Source organism: Pseudorasbora parva, chromosome 19 (genome assembly GCF_024679245.1).
Source record: "Pseudorasbora parva isolate DD20220531a chromosome 19, ASM2467924v1, whole genome shotgun sequence".
NCBI classification, from domain to species: domain Eukaryota; kingdom Metazoa; phylum Chordata; class Actinopteri; order Cypriniformes; family Gobionidae; genus Pseudorasbora; species Pseudorasbora parva.
This window is the reverse complement of record NC_090190.1, coordinates 28,737,148-28,758,551: the sequence shown is the minus strand read 5'-3', so window position 1 is coordinate 28,758,551 and position 21,404 is coordinate 28,737,148. Positions and strand designations below refer to the sequence as shown.

The following is a 21,404-nucleotide window of genomic DNA, read 5'->3' as shown; positions in this document are numbered from 1 at the left end:
ACCCACCTAGTTTTACATAACTCAAGAGCAAATCCGAATGCATCACTTCTTGTTACAACCTACGGACAAGGGGAAAAATCATAGTATTTTCACGAAGACATACTTCTTTTACAGTCCATAAAGTGTTGGATTCCATCCAACAGGTCAATTACTTGCTTGTATCAACTGTTCACAAAGATCCTAGTCAGCGTGTTAAATACAATTCATGTTCAAGTTTTGTATTTTTGCCATTTTAATTGTTAATTTTTGTCATGTTCTTTGATGTTGCAATACAGGGAAATAAATTATTGCGTCGCCATACATATTCTTCTTAAGAATGGTTTATTAGGACGGATTTTGCGCAACACAACGACAAAACACACATAAGGAACACACAGTAAGTTTATAGTGTATATTATTTTGACCCAAATATGACCACAGATTGTACATGGCCCTGATAAACTACAGGCTCCTCTCCAGCATGATACGAAATGTCATGAATTTGAGATTTGAGATTCAAGCAAATTATAATTTCAATTATAATCGACACTAGGAGTGGTGAAATAAAAGTCGTACCACACTTTAAAGAATTACAATATTACAATTTAAATATCCAATGTAATTTTCTTCATTAGATATTTTGGTGAGCAGTAAATAATCTCAACAAACCAACTTATCTTTTGGCCCTCTTTGTCCTGAGTTGAGAATATGGCCATACACCGTTTGCAGCGCAGAAATGACGCACCGCGTCACTATCATCCCTGTTCGATCCAAAGTGATCACTTCAAAGCAGTAGTCCAATGAAAACAAATATTCGTTAAAACGTCTATAATAGCTTTGAGTGTGTGTGTGGGCCATCACTGTTTAAATTGTTCGCTTACATTTACACAGAGCAAGCTAACTGCTGCCTTTTAATTTGTTGACGACTTTTTTCTCCTTTACCCTTCGGTTCTGGAACCAGATAGTGACCTGTCGTTCAGACAGGTTGGTCTGAGCGGATATCCGCCTGCGTTTGTCCTTGGTGATAAACTTGTTGGCGGCATACTCCCGTTCAAGCTCCTTAAGCTGCACCTTGGTGTATGGAACACGTTTCTTCCTCCCGCGGCGGAAGGAGCTGCCGTCTGTCCCTCCATGAGACACTGCCTCTGAAAAGAAATTTGCAATAAGAGTAGGCTACTGAAATGTGTTTAAGGAGCAATGCACAGTACTGTGATCTTTGTTATAAATGCATTATAAACACATCGTTTTGATACGCTAGAATACACGCAATACGGTTTTTACTTTTTCTTTTTTTTTTCTTTTTTTTTGTACTACTCTGACAATAGCCTTACCTGGTATAGACGATTTCCACACGCTTCCCGTCTGTGGTTGCTCTTTGGTGCAGTAGACCTGCCCGTTCCAGCCACTGGCTGTGATAGCCCACGGCTGGTAACTCTCCATTGGTAATAAAGACTCATGCCGGGGTTCTGCAGGCCCGCTCACTGCCTGGACTACAGGCACATCCAGATAGCTCGGAACCGGCTGATACGGGCTTGAGGCGTAGCTCGAGTAGAAGGCGAACTCCTTGGCGCGCGAAGTGGCATAATCTTCGCCTGTAGACGCGGACGTGTCCATGTATTTTTCCCCGTAAGGTGAGGAAGAGACGGGGGATTGGGCGCATGTCTTCACACCTCCACCGCCCCCGTGGTGGTGGGACATTCGGCAAGGATAGTATCCACCGCCACCGAAATATCCGTATGTAATTGAAGCGCTGGCTGAACCCTGGACAGCTGAACAGGGGCTGCATTGCTTACCAGGCTCACCCGCTCCAGCGGCAGCCACTTCGCTTGACGGATAAGCAGCGCTGGGCGCAAGAGAGGCAGGGTGAGCCATCAAATTCCTGCACGGGCTCGGCGAGAAGTTACCTCCCGTGAACCCTTCCATATTTTTGCCGGTGTCGTCCAAGCCGCCACCGTTATCATAGAGAAACATGACCGGGTCAATCCAGCGCGGGCGGAGAAGCAGTGACGTTGTCATAGCCCGTCGGACATTGAGACGTGTGGCTCTTTTTTGAGAAGCCCCGAGACTGAAAAAGAGGAGACAGTCGATTGCGCGAGAGTCAAGCGACTCTGACGCACCCAGCGCATATCCAGAATCACGTCTCGATTGGCTCAAAACTGGTCATGTGATATGTAAACTAGGATGATAATCACCTCAAGTGCTAACAATTAAACCGAGCAAAAAATGTGAGATGGCTATCTGTCAAAGGATTTCACTCGTTTAAAAAATGTTAAAAAGGTGATTGGATAGGCTACGCGGAAAATTGCAAATTCAGCTGTGGTTTTTCATGAGATTTCATGTATCCACTTTAATGTAACTCTAAAACAAAAAAGGTTCAATATTATTGTGTTATTTGAAATAGTCGTGGGCGCTGGTGTAAACTTTGAACGAATAGTGTAGCTAACTGAGCGCACTATGATTCCAGCTAATTTAGCAAACTTCCAAATAGCCTGCGTTCGACAGCCATTGGTGAGCTGCTGTCACCATTCAGACCTTGGTGGCCCTGCCATCAATTTGAAGATTAAGATTTAAACAGTAAACACACTAAATATGATCTAAAATAACGATGTGCTTTGTTTTAACACTATACATTTGTTAGAATATTTCTATTTTTAGAAAAGTAGCCCTACGTCATCGTCCAAAAAAATGATTCTATAAATTGTCGAATAATTTCTATATCCTCAAAAAACAGACTACATTTTTTTTCTATCAAAATATGAGCATTGAACATCTTATGATGCAATACAAGTGTGTGCTAAAGCAACCCAGGTGTGCCCTTTTACGGTTAACAACGAAATCTACAGGTTATTTTCACTATACTTAAAATGGGTTGCAAGTGATGGCAGTTAAAGAAAAAGGTCCAGGTTTTGAACGTGGCATGAAGTCCTGCTGCGACGGCTTCCGTTTTGTTTACAAGATGCGGAGACGGAGAACACCCCCTGTATTCGTCTGTGCATTTTACGTGCAGGGCTGACGCGTCTGCAGGCCAAGGTCAAGTTGAAAGTTGCCGTCTGGCCGCGACACTGTGCCTGTTGGCCTATTCAGACTTTGATGGCCAGTCTAAAAGCTTACAAAAGAGAAGAGTCGAATGGTGAGAAATCTTTGGTGAATGAGATACGCCACAGAAGCCTTTTCACTGGCCTGCCACTTTGTATCACAAATGTTCGCGAAACTGTGGCGAATGAATATAGCCAATTTAATACGAGTTCCTTTCAATTTTATATTTTAACCAACTAGACGTGGGTTGTTTGCAGCTGTTTTCTGAAGAAAATCATGTATTTAGGTAAGGAGGTTGAAAAGTGTCAAACTAAATATTGTACGTGCGCATATAAAATGTTTTCTAGATGCTCGAATGCAGGGACAAATTAGCATTTGTTTATGATGTTGCATAAAAATTATTCTTCAGAAATTTCGAACAATAACCCCATGAATTTGCAGTCCAGAGCGCGCGAAAATGTATTGAATCTAATTCTTTATATTTTTAAAATGCTCTGAATCATAAAACAAAACATGTTTTTTAAGTGTGTATTTCCTTCCCAATTTGGCTTTTTATTTATAAAAAGCAAAAAGTGCAGGCTACGTCAATAACTACGTCATCCGAAACATTTTCTGTGCTTTTTTCGCATATATATAATTACATAGGCTTATTTTATATATAATTCCTTACATTTCCTGATTATGCCATATGCTCAACGTGCTGCAATGAACTAATTTAGGCTATGATGACAATGCAATGATTTAAAAGTGGACGTATCTTCTGTGTTTATTCGACGACGTTTGGACCTTAACGACAAGAATCTGCAGAATACTCATTCAAACTTTTTGTCCAGAGAAACACACAGCACAGACAACATTATTATTGTTAGGCTAGTGGTAGCCTAGTATTTGCAGCCGCCTATTAGCTCATAGTAGTAATAGTAATAGTAATAGTAGGCTAAGACTACTAGGCTATCAGTATTTAAAACGAATCTCTTGCTGTGATTTCATGTATATAGTGAACTGAAACTGATAATTTGTTAGAACATTTTAAAAGGTTAAATAATAATGTGGGATTTTAGGATGGGTAGCACTGGATGCGTATAGCGCGAGTTATCTGTGGGCAGTAAGACTGTTTTGACTAAGAATAATGGGTAACACGTTTATAATTATAAGCGTTTGCAAGAAGAGTGTGGAGTAATAATAATAATAATAATAATATATATATATATATATATATATATATATATATATATATATATATATATATATATATATATATATATATATATATATATATATATATATATATATATATATATATATATATATATAAATCACACAAGTCTGATCCCATGCACCTCATGTTTTGTGACATTTCTTGTTTAGTAAACAAAATGTAGTCAACATCGAAAGGCTGATTTGTAGATCAAGATAATATTTTAATAAAATATTTTGTTCAAGTTTAACGTAATTTCAACTTGTTGGCCTCGGCATCTATTGTAAGGATATATACAATATAATTTTTTTTTTTTTAAATATCATTTTTTTTAAATAATGATTGTTACGAAATCTCTAACGAAATTAATATGGAAATAATGCGAATATGGGATTATGCGTTTATCAATTGTAATGGGATTTTTTTTTAAATGATAGGAGCCTAAATTTATTTTAATATTCTGTGGATGCGCGTTAAGAAGTAAAGTGCATTGCATAGCATTGCTCAATCGTCAAACATTATCGGTAGTTTAACGTTTCTTTTTGTGTTTTACATTCAGTAAAAATTAACTAACAAAAAATATGTTAAATAATGGTGCATAGCATAAATCAAGACAAAAAGTATTTTCTCGATTAGAAAATATGAATATGCTGCCTTTACTTGTATAAGTTGTAGCTCAGCTGCTTTGATGCCCATGTGCATTGTGTTTTAACGAATGCTTTAAATGAATGAATCGATGATCCACAGCAAACTATTTTACCTGACTCATGCATTAACTGAACACTAGGCTACAAATGTTAAAATCTATGTTATGTTTATTAAATATATATTTTGTTTGTTGATATTGTTTAAATATGGAATAAATCAGAATGTGTACACCTCGATAACGCATCTTAGTTAGGCTATATGAACATGAATAAAAACGACACTCGTTCTTCGAGTTAACTGTTGTTGTTGTTGTTGTCAGGCCCAAATTCAAGGAAGGCCTTGAAAATAACCCTTGTGATATCACATATACAGTAGCCTAGCATATATCACAATATATCACATTGTTTATTGTATATAGCATATCACTTCACATTTTGTGATATAAAATGTTTTCCTACTCCTCCCCATTTTTAATCAGCGTTTAATTTCCTTTTATGTTTTCAGTAAAATTAGGGAAGAGTTCTGTAAATTTCTATTAGTCTTGTATGTATTTATCCACATTGATTATTTACAACTGTTGTTCGTGTAGGCCTACGTACACACAATAAGCGTTTGAGTTAAAGACAAATTCAAAGCATTTATCAAATAAAAAATTTATAACTCAGCGATACAAACATATCAGAGACAGTCGACGAATGTCTTAAAATTAATTTAACTCAAATAAACGGCCAGTAACATTTCAGATACGGATTTGGACAGCCTCCCAAAGTAGGCCTAAATGATATATGCTAAATGGAAACCAATGTGCACGGGTTCTGAGATAGTTGGCCACTGGATCACTGCAGATGGTGTTTTGTTATTTAGAATGTGTTTTGTGTTAAAAAGTATTAAATGACTACATATCTCTATCTATATATTTAAAAAAAACATTTATTAAATGGGAAATTGGAGTTGTAGTGTAGACTGCATTCTCTGCGCGTCATGGTCAAGTTCAAGTTGGGCAGAGTTGTTAAACTTCTAGCGGAAGTTTGGTCAGTTCTGTGGGCGGATCTGGTGCAGTCCACGCGCGACAAGGCCTAAACTCCCCCTCTGATCTGTGCTCACACCGGGATTACAGAAACCGCAACATCATATGAGTCCATTATGCTATTTAATCCTATACTTACTTGTCAAGAAGAAACCACAATAAACTAGACAGCAAGTTGATTTAAGTGATTTAACTATTATTCGACTAATAATAGATCACTTAAATCCACCAGTTAATCAACCATATGAATACAGCGAGTGACGACATTGAAAGAGGAATAATGTCGCCTAATCAATAAAATACCGATAAGAGTTTAAATTAATGTATTACTATGATGGTACATCCGTTTCACGTGAATACAAACGACAAAAGAGATGGATAACGGATATTAAGTAAGCTTGGTGAAAAAAAAAATTGGAATTGGGAATATTTATAGCCTTGGCCTACATACATTTGTAAATATACGATTTTTTTAGTTGAAACGTTAAAATGTATATCGTTTGAGAACAAAAATAGGAATTAAGGAAGTCTTAATTAAGGAATGTGAGAATCAAATTACCAAACGGGATAATAATTGTGATAAAATGTCAGAATATCAAATAGCAGCCCACATGAATTTATCAAACAAATGTAAACAGGCAGCCTCAAACTCATAGATATAACTCAATCAATAATTTGTGGGTTTGACCACTGAATTTAAAGACTTGGTTGCACAAAAATGTACAGATGCAGCCTATGACTACATGTAGGCTACTTATGATTGTTTAAAGTTCAAGGACGACAGCAAGGACCGCCCACAAAAAGGTTTATTGGTGGTGTAGGAATGTACACAAGATGAGACACAAGGAATGTGAACCAGGGTCCATGTTTGATATTGATTTGAATTTTATGCAATTTATGTTTGATTTAAAATCTATATGACCTTGAAAATCGGACTGCACCTCTTGTTGAGAGACTTAATACCTATTACAACTTGTTAGGCTATATATTTTTGTAAGCTAAAGGTTCATTTTTGAGAAAAAAAATTACATCATGGAAACCTCTAAAATTATATAGCTCTGCAACAACAAGAGAGGGAATGCAACTAGTCCTGGTTTGTCACTAACATCTAACCACACTGACACTGCACACAACCTCAATAGAAATGGACATGCCCACAGCAATCAAAACAGACAGAGCCCAATTGGTTACACAACATTGTACTTACTCAAATAGTACTGTATGTAGTTATTGTAGAGTTATGGTTAGGGTTTGGATTAGGGTTAGTCACATGGTTAAATAGTGTATGTAACTATCACCTTAAAGGGATAGGTCACCCAAAAGTGCACCTAAGATGTAGGTCTGTTTGTTTCTTCAGTAGAACATGAAGGAAGATTTTTTAAACTCCAACCATTGCTCGTATAATGCATGTCAATGGGGTCTAATTAGAATTATTTTTGGGTGAACTATCCCTTTAAAATAAAGTGTAACCAACCTATTTTCTGCCACAAATCAAAGAATTATCACATTTGATAATCTTACAGTGAGCAACTATCTAGGGAAACATACACACTGCTGTGTGATGTGTCTTTCTGCCATAATATGGGACAGTCTATCACCATGTGTCCCCATTTCCCATTACAATGCAATAGTCTTGAATTGCTAAATTACTTTTAATAATGCATTTAATACTGCAATTAATATTTCTTTGTGCTATCTATCATTACTTTTTTATTTTTTTATGTGCTAGCCTATAATTATTTTAAGGGTAAATTTAGTTTTTGTGCATTTCACAGGTTTTGCAGTTTTTCCCTGTCAATAAAGAACACAATTAATTGAACACAGAGAGAGAGAGAGAGAGAGAGAGAGAGAGAGAGAGAGAGAGAGAGAGAGAGAGAGAGAGAGAGAGAGAGAGAGAGAGAGAGAGAGAGAGAGAGAGAGAGAGAGAGAGAGAGAGAGAGAGAGAGAGAGAGAGAGAGAGAGAGAGAGAGAGATGCAGTGCTCTTATCTTTCCTAACAGGCGAGGGCGCACGAGGACAGCTTTGATGATTCAGAGAACTGTCACCGCGGCCACACAAATAGAGCGTCTGACGTCACTCCACAACATGCGCGTCCCATCCACTCAATGCGGTTGTGTGTAGAAGCGCTTGTAAAACATCCCCGGATATCCCATACGCTAAACTAGAGGAGAGATCATGGAAGAAGACTGATGCGAAATGATAAGACAGAAGCGTTGGACCGCATACAAGATAATAATCACTAAGACAATAGCCACTGTTTTTTCAAAGCCTTTGAAACGCAAAACATTGCAAACTTCATAAACTACTAACCACCCTTTAAGCTGATATAGGGCTGTACATTTTAATGCATTTGTGAATTATTTTAATTAACATAATTAAAATGAAATAACGTAGATATTAATGAAAATATTTGGCATTTTGGAAAATGTCGTGGGCCAACATTCAGATTTATCTCAGATAGATGGGGTGTTTATGTGCAATTACGATAAGTCGAGCTTATTAGCCTACTGCCTACATCCCAGTAGGTTATGATCCTATTGCTTGCTCTGTAATGTAGCAACGATGTTACAAGGTAATAAGAAAAAGCCACAGAGTTGTAGGCTATATTACGCCACCAGAAACGATGAAAGCCATTTGGTTTGAGAAGTAGGCTAATATCAAATGTAAAACTACTGAGGCCATATTCTTTAAAGCTAGTGAACTTCATCGGAGCTTTGTTGCGCATTTTTACTGCCCGAAATCCGACATCAAAGAGGATGAGGGAGCGGCCTCCTCCCTGAAAGCAAGCAGTGCGCAGGGTTATCTTTGCAGCCTATATAATATACCCGACAGACTCGTCTCCTGGAGCCCGAAACTCGTAAGCCTCGCAATTAAAGTGTTGGTTTTGTCAATGACCAAGAGACAGAACAGGATTTTGAACTTTGTCCATTTCAGTATCATGCTTTCAGCTAGTGAGACAAATGCAGATCAAAATAATTCAGAAATAAAACAAGACAATAGAATCTAAGATTTACAAAGAAAATGATTTGAAGAATATAAACAACATGCTAGATGCAACATAAAATGTAATCATATCCGGGAGAAACAACTAATTTGCATTTTGAAATAATGGAAAGGATTCGAATTATTTGTTATTGTGGTTTATTCGATATTAAAATAGGTTAAGTGAAAATATTATAAAACTGGGGAAAAGTGTAAATAATTGTAAATATTGACTCTAATCATCTGACACCCAGAGAGTTTAAATTGAAACATTCCAGAAATAAACCTGGACAGCTGCTTCCCGCCAGTAGGCGGTAAGGGTAGGCTATATGCATTGTTGGCGCGGCTCAAACAAATCTAATTAAATGTCAAATACCCTGTTATTCTTACTCCTGGTCACTGGGACCTGACCTTTTTGCACTTAACTTGACACCACTTTGGAAGATCGAGTTAGGGCGGGAGAAAGAGCGAAGGGAAGAGAGCGTGACTGAGATGGTGCGCTGCAGAAAGGATGGAACTTGTACACTTCAAATTACGCCGCAGGCAGAGAGACAGCCCTCCTCATCTTTGGAATATTCCCATTCAATCTGACGTCTTCCAACGCGCGCTGACTGTGTTGATCGGCGAAGAACATGTGCTAATATATTCCGAAAGGCTGCCATTATGACTCCTTCCCATCCAAAGCTTAAGACAGGGAGATAATAGATAGGGTTTTACCATATCTGCGTTCTATAACATTATTCAAACCTTGACTGTCCTCGTTAATGGACATTAGCTTCTTTTAATCCATCAAAAAGCCACGAACCACACTTTCTTCTCTTGTGTGAGATTATTTTTACCAAATTATCTGAGATCAGTGAAACAAAAATGCCATTGACATTCTGTCGGTCATCTCTTTGACATTATATTGGATGGTGATTTTAATTAATAAAAACATTAAAAACGCATTAAATTAGGACATTTCTATAGGAAATTTATGCTGAGTCAAACACTTTATTAGTATGACCCACAATCATAAAGTGCAAATATCTTGTAATTTAAACATGTTAAAAAGTTAAAATTGGTGCATCTTTCACGCTTCAATATTCAAATGGCGATGTAGCCTTGAATTCACCTCTGTCTCTGCTAGTCTACCCTCCTGCTCTGCTTATTAACTCTAAATCGACGCGTGGCGTCACTGAGCCTTCTATTATGACGACTGCCCTATTAACAATGACAGCGCGTGAGGAGAGAGAGGGCAATGGTGATCCCTCCCAGAGTTCGTGCAGCACTCTCTGGCGCTCGCATCGCACAGCTCCTCGTCTGCGTTTGCTGCTCCAAACTGTCTCACCAAGCTCCGGGAGATCTGGTCCTCTGCTCTCGTCTAACGGTTATGGACAGCGCTAAGGACATGCTGATTCGCGCCGACGGCGGTCAGGTTGGCACACTATCTGCCAAAACTGGCTCTAATTTGACGGAAGCTACTGGAGACCCCGTGCGCAAGTTACCGGACAAACCGATTAACCAGAACAGACTAAGTCCAGTGCCTTATTCGCAAAGCTTAGTGGATGACGCGACAAAGGGACACCGTAGCGCGAAGTACGGAGATGTGACACTTGCTAGCAAGCCCTCTGCACCAGACAGAGACCTGTCAGACATTCCCAACAAAGAGGCCAGCAGCTCAGATGCGGAATCAGACCTCTATGAGGAAATAGATGTCAGCTGTACCCCAGAGAGCATGGATTACCCGAGTGGGCAAGGTAAACAACTATGGCTTATATTATTCTTGTTTTGTGTATATTTATTTGTCCACATTTCCTTCTCCTGCTTGTAAATTCTCGCTGAGTGAGAATACGCGCGACCATATTACCAAGTTGAATCGATCTGCGGTGTAGCTCACTGCTTGAGAGCGCGTTCGATTGTCAGCTCCTGTTACGTTATTGCAAGCGTTTTGAATTAACGAGTCAATTACAAGGCCACCTGGGGTGTTGTCTGTTTTAACAAGTTGTCAAGTCATCTTACAACAATATGCAATATCTCATTCACGTTTTCATTTTCATTTAATTTAATATGCAAAAGATATCATAATGTGTACTTTAACATTCTTACGCAGTCTCTCAACTCAAACTATTTAACAGGCCTACTATAATTTTTTTTAAAGAAATTGCGCAAAAATAAATGAGGAAAATTTCTGTTGTTTTTTTTAACGTTTTTTTTCAAGTATGCATAATCAACAAAGGAATTATTAAAATAAGTTTCCTCGAAAGTGCATATTTATTTTAAATTAAATGCAATATCAAAGCCGGGCCTTTTATAGTCAGTATTTTGAAAATAAATCATTATATCTAGATATATATCATTATATATTAGCTTTTCTTCACTGGATATAGATAGAGAACGCTAATTAGGCTACGTCTTGATCTCCGAACTTGTAATGTTTTTTGTTTGCTATTATTTATAAGGCCTACTTGTTCGAAATCATTCAGTAATATTAAAAATATGAAATTTAATTCAGACGCATCTTATTTGTTTATTTTTGTGTGTGTGTGTGTGTCTCTCTCTCTCTCTCTCTGTGTGTGTGTAAAAGCATTAGCAAGTGATGCAGCATGAACTCTCTATTAATAAATCGGTATGCAGAAACCTTGCAATGGAGGTAAGTCCTAATATCACTAATGTTTATTTTCTGTAAGGACTGGCTATGGGCTCGCCGAACCACAGTAAAAAAGTCGGTGTGGACAGCAAGATGGGTTCAGGCCCCGGTTCTCTCAACTATAGTTCTGACCAGATGCGAAGGTATCGAACAGCATTCACGAGGGAGCAGATAGCAAGACTGGAAAAAGAGTTTTACCGGGAAAATTACGTATCCAGGCCACGTAGGTGCGAGTTGGCGGCTGCCTTAAATTTACCGGAAACAACAATAAAGGTATTGCATTGTGCATCCGATTCTATTTTACGTCCAATATATATATACGTGTGTGTGTGTGTGTGTGTGTGTGTGTGTGTGTGTGTGTGTGTGTGTGTGTGTGTGTGTGTGTGTGTGTGTGTTGAAAAAAAGGTAACCTGGTCGATTAGAAAAAACCCTGCCAAGATAGTTCCAATCAGTCAATGGGGCAGGGTTATCAATCGATGTGAATTGTATAAAATGACAATAAGAAACTAATCATAGGCTAATTCGAAATATGCATAATAGCCCTACCTGTTATTTGATTATTTAAATATGGGAGAATTCCTCTTGGTTTTTTGCTAATCCAAATTAAATTCGCTTACATGTACTAGGCCTCAGTCTTTGCTATTATTTTATGCCTTCTTTGCTGCTTTTGGTTACAGGTTTGGTTTCAGAACCGTCGCATGAAGGACAAGAGACAGCGACTGGCTATGACTTGGCCGCATCCTGCCGACCCCGCCTTTTACACCTATATGATGAGCCATGCTGCAGCCACGGGCAGCCTCCCCTACCCATTTCAATCTCACCTTCCTCTACCTTACTACTCTCCACTCAGCGGGGTGGCTGCAAGTTCAGCCTCTGCTGCCGGGGGTCCATTCTCCAATCCTCTGCGCTCGCTGGACAGTTTTCGGGTGCTTTCACATCCATACCCGCGTCCTGAGCTACTGTGCGCTTTCAGACACCCATCACTGTACCCCAGCCCGGGTCATGGGCTTGGTCCTGGGGGAAGCCCATGCTCCTGCCTTGCCTGTCACGCTGCCAGTCAGTCGAACGGGCTTCCACATAGGTCCAACAACGCAGACTTCTCGTGTTCGCCCACAACCAGGACTGAGGCCTTCCTCACGTTCTCACCAGCAGTCATCAGCAAATCATCTTCAGTGTCTTTGGATCAGAGGGAGGAAGTGCCACTAACCAGATAAGACGACAGCAAGAAGCCATGGATTCTTCGGGTACTATATCCGGGTCAGCTTTGGCCACTTTGGCAGTATTTAATAAGTCAACGCATGAACTACTCAAAGCAGCTCGCACAACACAAAAGCAATCTGCTTTAGTTAAGGTTTCGAAACTGTGGATGTTTTCCAGTTAAGAAGCTATATGTTGTGTAGACGGAGTCTTATTTAAACACTGCAGGCAACGGACTTTTAAATAATATTTGGAGAAATTAGATAGACCTACTGATAACAGAGATATCATATTAACACAAATACATTTAATATGCTTACACCCTATTATCAAAAGCGTGACAAAGGATTCAAGGAAATGTATTTGTAAAACAAATGACTGAAGGATAGCGCAAAAATCTATGATAATTTATACTCTTTCATAACCAAACAAATTGACCCACATGCAGTTTCTTTCACATTAAAAGGATGTTTTTCATCTAGCTTTTTTAACAAGGGGATTTGTTAACCGAGCACGGTTGGCTCATTATTCCTCCTCCACGAACACCCGGTCCCGGTAGCACACCGAAATGTGCAGATGCGAGGGAAATTAAGGAGTGATGTATTCGGAAGGGAGAATTTTTGAATGTTGAATTAATGATAATGCTGCACGCTCAGAGACTTGTCTGCCAAACCGGTAACAAGGCGCCAGGGGAGCGGATTAAGAAGCTCCATGCGAGGCTTGCCTGCTTGACGGGAGAACATGCGCTAGAGATCCATTGGACAATCACATGCGGCAAATTGGGGCGAGCCAGAGATGCCTGTCTTACCCGCATACCATCCCGTACCCGTCTCTTCCCGGCCTTGCTGTCGACTTCACCTTCACTCTGAGACACACAATACAAAAATCATACACTCAAGTAAAATGCTAAATCCCACTAATATTTATGGACATCATAAGAGGTGGCGTTATTTATTGATTTATTGACCATAATGTTTTTACATTTAGGCTATGTATTTTGAATTCTTACATCGTTTTCTTTAATGTATAGTTATCTATTCTGCTCAGTTAGGTTGATTTCGTTGTGGAAAATGCGCGAAAAATGGGTCAGTAGTGTTCTGATTAAATTGAATTTCATAATAAACTATTTCAAACGAAAAGTGACGAGTGACTAATGTTTATTCTTAAAACGCCAAAGGTATAATTTGAAAAGATTTAAAGGCTATTAGGGATAGAACACTGTATAACCTTCTTTCCATCGAAGATTTGTGAATTAATTTATTTTATTCACAAATGTATCTTTCCAGACTTTCTGAAAGGCGAGCGCCAAAACAGTCGGATGTGAAGAAACTGAGAATGAACATGAATAAAAACCGACAAGTAGGCCTATACGACAGCAAAAGTACGACAGCAGCAATCTTATTACACAAAGTATTGCTCTTAAATTAAAATAGTTTGACACCTTTATCTCTTATATTGCCTCTATTTTCATCTGAAACACTGAATTGTATCTTATAGCTTGGACATAACTGGACCTTTTGATCTGAAAGAGCTGTTAAGTAGTCCCTGGGCACCGTTAGTACAAGCCATATTCCAGCGCTGTTAATAGAAAAATTTGAATGGAATGTCTTGTAGAAATATGGGAATGCAGAAAGATCGATGATGCCTCCACCTCACCAATCAGCTCACGTTAATTAGATGGGGTGTCCGCGTAATTGTGGCACCTGGAGCGGCAAATTGAAGCGTTCTGGACATAAAGAAGGGTGAATATTGTGTCTAACTATCACATGTCGAACTGTCAAAGCAGTATATATATATATATATATATATATATATATATATATATATATATATATATATATATATATATATATATATATATATATATATATATAAAGATTAAAAAAGACTGCCCTCTAACAGCATGAAGAACAAAAAAAAAACAAATAGGCTAGACAAAGAATGTAAATAAGTACACTCCAATTTTCAGAATTTTAGTTATTTAATAGAGCTAATAATTTTAACGGAAAATAATAAATCTTGTTTAGTCTATTTGTTTTTATTTAACCGTATTGGCTAACTATAGCATGCTCAGGCACTTTTAACTAAAAGCATAGTTTGAAAAGAGGTGTTTTTGAATTGTGCTTTTAATCTGCTATGTTACAAACAAAATGTCAACAATTGCTTGTGATCGCTTGTCCAAACAATTTACCTCCTCCCACACACGAGCCCCCACCAGAAGGTCCTGGTTGCGCACGTGATTGATGGCCTTATTAGAAGCAGTTCTTGTAAGTGTGACCAAGTTGATTAAAATGCATATGTTTGGAATAATACGCCATTTAAACCAGAGCAGTTAACTCAAAGTCGGATTTATGTCCGCTTGTTACACTAAATTACCAAAGGCGAAGGTAAGAAACGTCCAACGACTAAATTGACAATTAATAATAAAAGGGAACAAAATATAAACACAACATGGGGCTAATAGTTCACCACCGACTAATACATTTCAGGTTGTTTGATACTTAAAATGTGACATTTAATGCGCGTATAGGCTACCAACGGCGGTTTACATAGGCTACACCAATATGCAGGTGGGATAAAAACATTTTTTTTTTTTTAAACCTGTCTGTTCATATAGTTATTTTTAGTCCTTATGCAAGAAGAATTATCTTACTTTCAGCCCTCGGACTAATTAATCTGTTCTCTGATCTGTTCTCTTGCATATCCATCATCTTAAAATTGTATAGGCCCTGGCTAATTAATGAAAACACTCAGATGATCACAATACACACCAACAGTATAGCCTACTAAATCTATAAAAAAAAAAGAGTGTTAAAGATCTGGATGACTGTATTGTGATAATAAGATTTGACATCTCGTTTCATTTTTTTTTTTCTGGAGCTACAATACTCCAAAGGCAGGGGCGGTACCGCGCATCTGTCCATTAGAGCGCATCTCAAGGCGGCGATTGTTTAAAAGCCTGTTTACGTTCTAATTTACAGCAGGCAGATCGAGGCGTGAATGGACCGCTCACTGCCTAATGATGATGAATGGGGAATTAATGCACAAGTGTATGGGACAATCTGAGCCTTCGTCTGGTTAAATAGGCATCCAGTAGTATTAAGAATGTAGAGGTCACATTAAATCAATCGGGTGTGTGAAAGTCATATTCCGCTGGCGTCTATCAGCGTTATTTACGGTGCACCGAATAGCACCGTATTGAAGAAACCAGGTTGAGTCCAGGTTGAAGAAACAAAGTAACGTCACTTGCACACAAAAAGGAAAGAAAGAAAGACAGAAAGAAAGAAATGTCTGTTGTAATTCAAGACGAATAGGCTACCGTTTTATTGTTATAGAACAGCTCTGTCTGTATGTTATTGAAGTACATGTCTTCATTTACAGCCTTTCGTTCAACACAGCTTATTCTGTAGGCCTACATTTTCTGTTACCATGGCAGCCAAGTTATGTCTGGGATAGGCTTCTACTTCAGGGTTTCGCCTCCTATGTATTTATGTGAAGTTCCTCTCTCCACTTGATCAGGGCTAACTCAAGAAACAGATATTGTTGGTCATATCTTACTTGATTGAAATTTGCAACCTCCTTATATGAGAACATCTTCCAAATATTTGTATCTTTCAACGCATTATCATTTTAATATGATTTTTTTAAGTGAAGAAGTAGGCTAAATGGATCTGCTCAAGAGTAAAACTGGATTTACTCTTCTGAAATGTGGGCTTAGATTATAGTAAACATATTTTTTCCAGAAATATCACTGAAATTCAGTACACTATTCAGTCCTTCAAAGAGGCAATATCTTTTTATTTGGATCTGTTAAAGCACTCAATTACCTGGTTCAGATCATTATTCACTTTGGAGAGCTCATAAACATTGTTATAAAAATACAAAGGGCAGAAATTCTAAATATTCTAACCTATTAATAACCCAATTTCAGACAACAGCGCTGTGGTATGTTCACTACAAGGTAAAAAAAAAAAAACATTTGTACAATTTCATTTAATATGTTAGGCAATCATTAATATCCTAAGCATTTATTTGTACTTTGCTTTTGCTCTACAGGGGAATGTAATTGCATTTTCTCTCATGCTGTTGAGATGTTTTCTTAACCACAATAATTAGCATAACTGCAAGCTCAGTTCTGCTTCAGGAGATCTACCTTCTTGCAGAATGTCCAAACCTCACTGAGAACCCAAATGATCATTTAAAACAGTGGGTTTCAATCTGTGTAATCCAGCATTGCACATTTAAGATGCACACCTTATTGAACACACATGATAGTTGAGGCACCAAGACCTCCACTAAATGGGCCAGATAGGTGGAGATATCCAAAATGTGCAGTGCCAAGGTACTCCAGAACCAGAAGTGAAAATCTATATCCTTTACTGAAAACAAGAATCATACAGGTGAACATTGTTAAAGAATATGTTGAAGAGACTTCAAGAGATCCAAATGAGAAAAGATGAGATACCACAAAATATCAATCAAAATCGAACTGTTTGTCAGCCTCACAACATAATTGTCAACAGTGATCAATATTTTTTAAGGCTGAAAACTTAACGTACATGTGTGTGTGTGTGTGTGTGTGTGTGTGTGTGTGTGTGTGTGTGTGTGTGTGTGCGTGTGTGTGTGTGTGTGTGTGTGTGTGTGTGTGTGTGTGCGTGCATGAAAACACGACATGTGCGTGTGTGTGTGTGTGTGTGTGTGTGTGTGCGTGTGTGTGTTTGTGTGTGTGTGTGTATAATGCTATGCATTTCGGGGATCTTTAAAGCGTGGAACTAAATCTTATTGTTGTAACAGTCAATTAAATTATACATTCAGTCCTGTATTAGAACATATTGTTAAGTGTTTTGTCCGTGGCTATCAATGCACACTTAAGGATGTATGGTCAATTTCACCACAGAGAGCCATAAATAATTTTTGGCTATAAACCCCCGGTGGAGTTACTCTCTCTCTCACTCTCTCTCTCTCTCTCTCTCTCTCTCTCTCTCTCTCTCTCTCTCTCTCTCTCTCTCTCTCTCTCTCTCTCTCTCTCTCTCTCTCTCTCTCTCTCTCTCTCTCTCTCTCTCTCTCTCTCTCTCTCTCTCTCTCTCTCTCTCTCTCTCTCTCTCTCTCTCTCTCTCTCTCTCGTTCTATATAGATCTACTGTGTCTGTCTCCAGTAGCTGCAGTAGTAATAGTGGCTCTGTCCAGCTCTTCATTGCCTATACTGATGGATTCCCATATCAGAAAAGCGGCCGGTCGATGCCCCCACATTCTTCATTTACCAGTGAGTGAGAGAGAGACAGAGGCCATGCGATGTGTTTAACCCGGTCAATGCTCAGAGCCGAGATGATGCCAGAATCTCTCCTGCTTGTTAGGGTGCAACATGGACCACTGGATCATTGTTTTCTTGCTTAGAAGATTATTAAAATGTATCAAAGTGTACATAGACTAATCCACGTGTATCTTACTAAGAAAGTTCAATGTGTAGCTTTTGAGAACAAAATCTACAAATTATGGGCATATGGAACCTTAAGAATTTTGGCTAAAGATGTAGAAGATCAAATTTGGTGCATGCACTGTGACAGTGTAATGTTGATTTCACCTTCAGGGATATTATGGGATGTTCAGAATGTAGTTTTGGATCCAGAGGCATACCTGAGATACATAAGAAAAATCAAATGCTAAAACAATAGAATCCAAATCAATCCATTTAAGCCATAGCAGTATTTAATTTCAATCTTTGAAAAAAAAAGAAAGCATACACAAAAAAAGGGGACAAGGTTCATATTTTTAATCACCTTGGTGACTACAGAGCTGAGAAAATCTCCTTTTAGTCCAAATTCACTGAACAAAGGGATTGTGATTAAGATGCTTTAAAAATGCTTTATTTGGATAAGTTGGAGTTGTAAGAGTACACTGGTTAAGTCATTAATAATTATGAAGAAAGAAATAGTAAAATATTTCCATTTTAAAATAAACCCATTTTATTTGAAAATCACGAAATCCACAAAAATCATTTATTGCCATTAAAAATATAAAATCAATAGTCAAGGTCATGGTTGTCTGTTTTATCATCTAGTAACTCCACCCCTTTCTCATGTCTCTGCTCTAGTCCGCGAACACAAAATAAACTGCATGATGTGAACCTTAATGTTTATTATAACAATGTTACAAACATCCATCTGACCGGTATTGTGTTCTTTTTTTCAGTTATAATCAGGTTTTATTAAGGATGTTACATCTATTCAGGTATTCAGTTTATAATATACTTATATTGTATTTGAAAAATACATTTTCTGAAATACCTGTTTTTAACTATTGTTGTTTTCATTATGGTTCAAAAATATTATAGCCTACCTACAACAATTGTATTGTGATCACAATTAGGAATATGTAAATATTCTACTGTGTTCACGCTCATTTACATTGGTAAGTGCCAATGCTGCTGAAGTTACTTCTGTTTATTTTCTCATGCAGCTGCAAGAGTGAAGCTCAGCTGAAGTGCGCCCAAATCATGCAATATTGTCTAAAATAATTTAATAAGCACTTTGTTTTATGGGAGTGAGTTATTGTTTTATGATGACTCAGGGAGCCAATGGCTTTGCTGTGCTCTCCAGCTCTCTCCACACCTCGTTTTATTTTACAGCACTATGCTTTATTATTCGGCAACCATGCCGCCGAGCTGCACAGCAACCGTGCCAAACCCTGAGTTTCCCATCTCTTCCCAGTTCTCTATCAGAGAAATCTATAGCACTTTGAAATATCAAAATAACTTCATGCATGCTGATGAATATAAATGTATTTATTGTAAAAATGTACAGTTCAATTAATGTTCTCAAAAACAAATCTTATTTGAGTATTTATACTCTACTGGCATTTGCTAATAAGGTGGGATGTAACTAAACTTTTAGAAAGCATTATGAGTGGTGAATGTAGCTGGTGAAAAGTAGAGAAGTGTGTAAGCAAGTACAGTGTGTGTAGTGTTTAGAAGGTTACTTTGGAAATGTAATAGGTTACAGATTACAAGTTACTTTATTTAAAATGTAGTAAGTAGTGTAACCATTTGAAGTACTTCATTAAAGTAAAGTAACTGATTACATTTGATTACTTTTCTAAATTTATAACAAATGTGTTCAACTGTTCCAACATTTTCAAACATTTAAACCAGGCAGGGATAACCATACAATATTACTGTCAGACTTTCAAAATCCTTCATCCCTTGAATTAAGAATTGTCCACATCAAAAACCGGCAAAGCAACAAACTAAATATTATTGTAATTACTAACATTTTCATAAATGTATTAACATTGCAATTTGGACTGCCGTTACATTTATTTTGTAGTTGAATTATATAACGTTGTTATATGTAACTAGTTACTCCCCAGTACTGTGTATGCGTGTGATGCTGTAACCCTGGGAACAAGTGATGTGTTTTCATTACAGCTCTCTGGCCCTTTTACTTGTGTCCGATATGCTCCAACCCCCAACCCCCAGAAGGCAACAGGACAAGGCGCACACTGACAGGAGAATCATTGGTGCATGACAGGGGTGTCCTGGTTTTCCCCCTCTACACGCTAGCTGCTGTTAAAGATTCAAGACATGAGCTATGTGCACTGGCTGCTGCTAGCTCAGGCTTTCATTAGATTGTACTAAGCTATACTTATTAAATATACTCTTTGTTCTTGTTCTTGTTCTTGTTCTTGTTCTATTCAGATGGAATCAAGCAAGAAAAACAGATTTCAGCAAGCAGCATGACATTTTCACATGGATCGCACTGTCACATTGGAAACATAAGAACTGTATTGAACTGAATTTTAAATTAAATGCTCCACATAAAGTTCAAATGTGAAATTGGAATGAAAGGAAGAGAAATTTGATTTCAAATTCAGCACAGGAAATGCATTCTGGTAATGTATTCTAATGCGACCCATCGTAAAAAAATTTAATATGCTAAAATATACACTGTAAAAAATTTTTTTGTTGGTTTAACGTAAAAAAGTAAGTAACCTGGTTGCCTTAAAATGTTGAGTTTATGAAAATAAAAAATTTGAGTTGATACAATGAAGGAAATTTGTTTAATAAATAGAAACTCAAAATATTATTGTATCTGAACCACATAAAAAAATTGATAAATCATGAAAATAGCACTATTTGGCATCACTGCGTCATCACAAATAAAACACACACAATTACCCAATATGCTTACAAAATCTTTTAATAATATTTTAAAAAGCTTGTTGAATCTCAAAAAAAAAAAAAATTCAGTGTATTAACTCAATTTTTTAATTGACTTGACTTGACCTGACTTTTATTGTCCCCTTGGGGAAATTTGTTTGCAATTGTTTCCACATGCGTAATCACAACACAAACAACACACATAACACACAGAAAAAGAAAAAAAGAAAAGAAAAAAGAAAAAGAAAAGAAAAAAAATTTTTTTTTTGAATAATTTCAATGAACTCTAAATTTTAAGGCAATCAGGTAACTTTTTTTAAAAAAATATATTCTTTTTTACAGTGTATAAAGTAAATGCAAATTTCTATAGCTAGCATTTTAAAAGGTTTTTCAAACAAGGCTTTCAAAATTTGTCTTTACAATCTTCACTTCAAAAAAATACAGTTTTGAATTTCATTCGAATTTAATTCATTTGTAATTCTACTCAAATATGAGTAAAATTCAAATTCAGGTATTTAAATTTAATTTACCTGGCTTTCTAAACTCAACTAAATA

The 21,404-nt window shown here is 37.4% G+C and overlaps 2 protein-coding genes across 4 annotated transcripts; one reads left to right on the top strand and one right to left on the bottom strand.

The window, feature by feature from the left end:
• Nucleotides 1-461: 461 nt before the first annotated feature.
• On the bottom strand, nucleotides 462-12,448 carry hoxa13a (homeobox A13a). The gene is made up of 3 exons (XM_067425452.1): nucleotides 12,320-12,448; nucleotides 1,311-2,044; nucleotides 462-1,124 (listed from the first exon to the last, which is right to left on the bottom strand). The coding sequence occupies exons 2-3, from the start codon at nucleotides 1,993-1,995 to the stop codon at nucleotides 877-879; spliced, it is 933 nt and encodes a 310-aa protein (XP_067281553.1). The 5' UTR covers nucleotides 1,996-2,044; nucleotides 12,320-12,448; the 3' UTR covers nucleotides 462-876.
• On the top strand, nucleotides 10,192-20,253 carry evx1 (even-skipped homeobox 1). Of its 3 annotated transcripts, none has more exons than XM_067425450.1 (4): nucleotides 10,192-10,608; nucleotides 11,539-11,771; nucleotides 12,176-12,742; nucleotides 20,118-20,253. In XM_067425450.1, exons 1-3 carry the CDS (start codon nucleotides 10,242-10,244, stop codon nucleotides 12,710-12,712), a joined length of 1,137 nt encoding a protein of 378 aa, XP_067281551.1. In that variant the 5' UTR covers nucleotides 10,192-10,241; the 3' UTR covers nucleotides 12,713-12,742; nucleotides 20,118-20,253. The 3 variants fall into 3 exon arrangements, with proteins under 3 accessions (XP_067281551.1, XP_067281552.1, XP_067281550.1); XM_067425451.1 differs by lacking the exon at nucleotides 20,118-20,253 and adding an exon at nucleotides 17,830-17,932 and having other exon boundaries at nucleotides 12,176-12,755; XM_067425449.1 differs by lacking the exon at nucleotides 20,118-20,253 and having other exon boundaries at nucleotides 12,176-13,764.
• The last annotated feature ends 1,151 nt before the right edge of the window (nucleotides 20,254-21,404 follow it).

What these genes read in the sequence shown, in the direction of transcription:
- hoxa13a (XM_067425452.1), bottom strand. Translation starts at nt 1,995, where the DNA reads ATGACAACGTCACTGCTTCTCCGCCCGCGCTGGATTGACCCGGTCATG. An exon ending in GTGGAAATCGTCTATACCAG is followed by an intron (nt 1,125 to 1,310) that starts GTAAGGCTATTG and finishes ATTTCTTTTCAG; the next exon opens with AGGCAGTGTCTCATGGAGGG.
- evx1 (XM_067425450.1), top strand. Translation starts at nt 10,242, where the DNA reads ATGGACAGCGCTAAGGACATGCTGATTCGCGCCGACGGCGGTCAGGTT. An exon ending in GGATTACCCGAGTGGGCAAG is followed by an intron (nt 10,609 to 11,538) that starts GTAAACAACTAT and finishes ATTTTCTGTAAG; the next exon opens with GACTGGCTATGGGCTCGCCG. An exon ending in TACCGGAAACAACAATAAAG is followed by an intron (nt 11,772 to 12,175) that starts GTATTGCATTGT and finishes TTTTGGTTACAG; the next exon opens with GTTTGGTTTCAGAACCGTCG.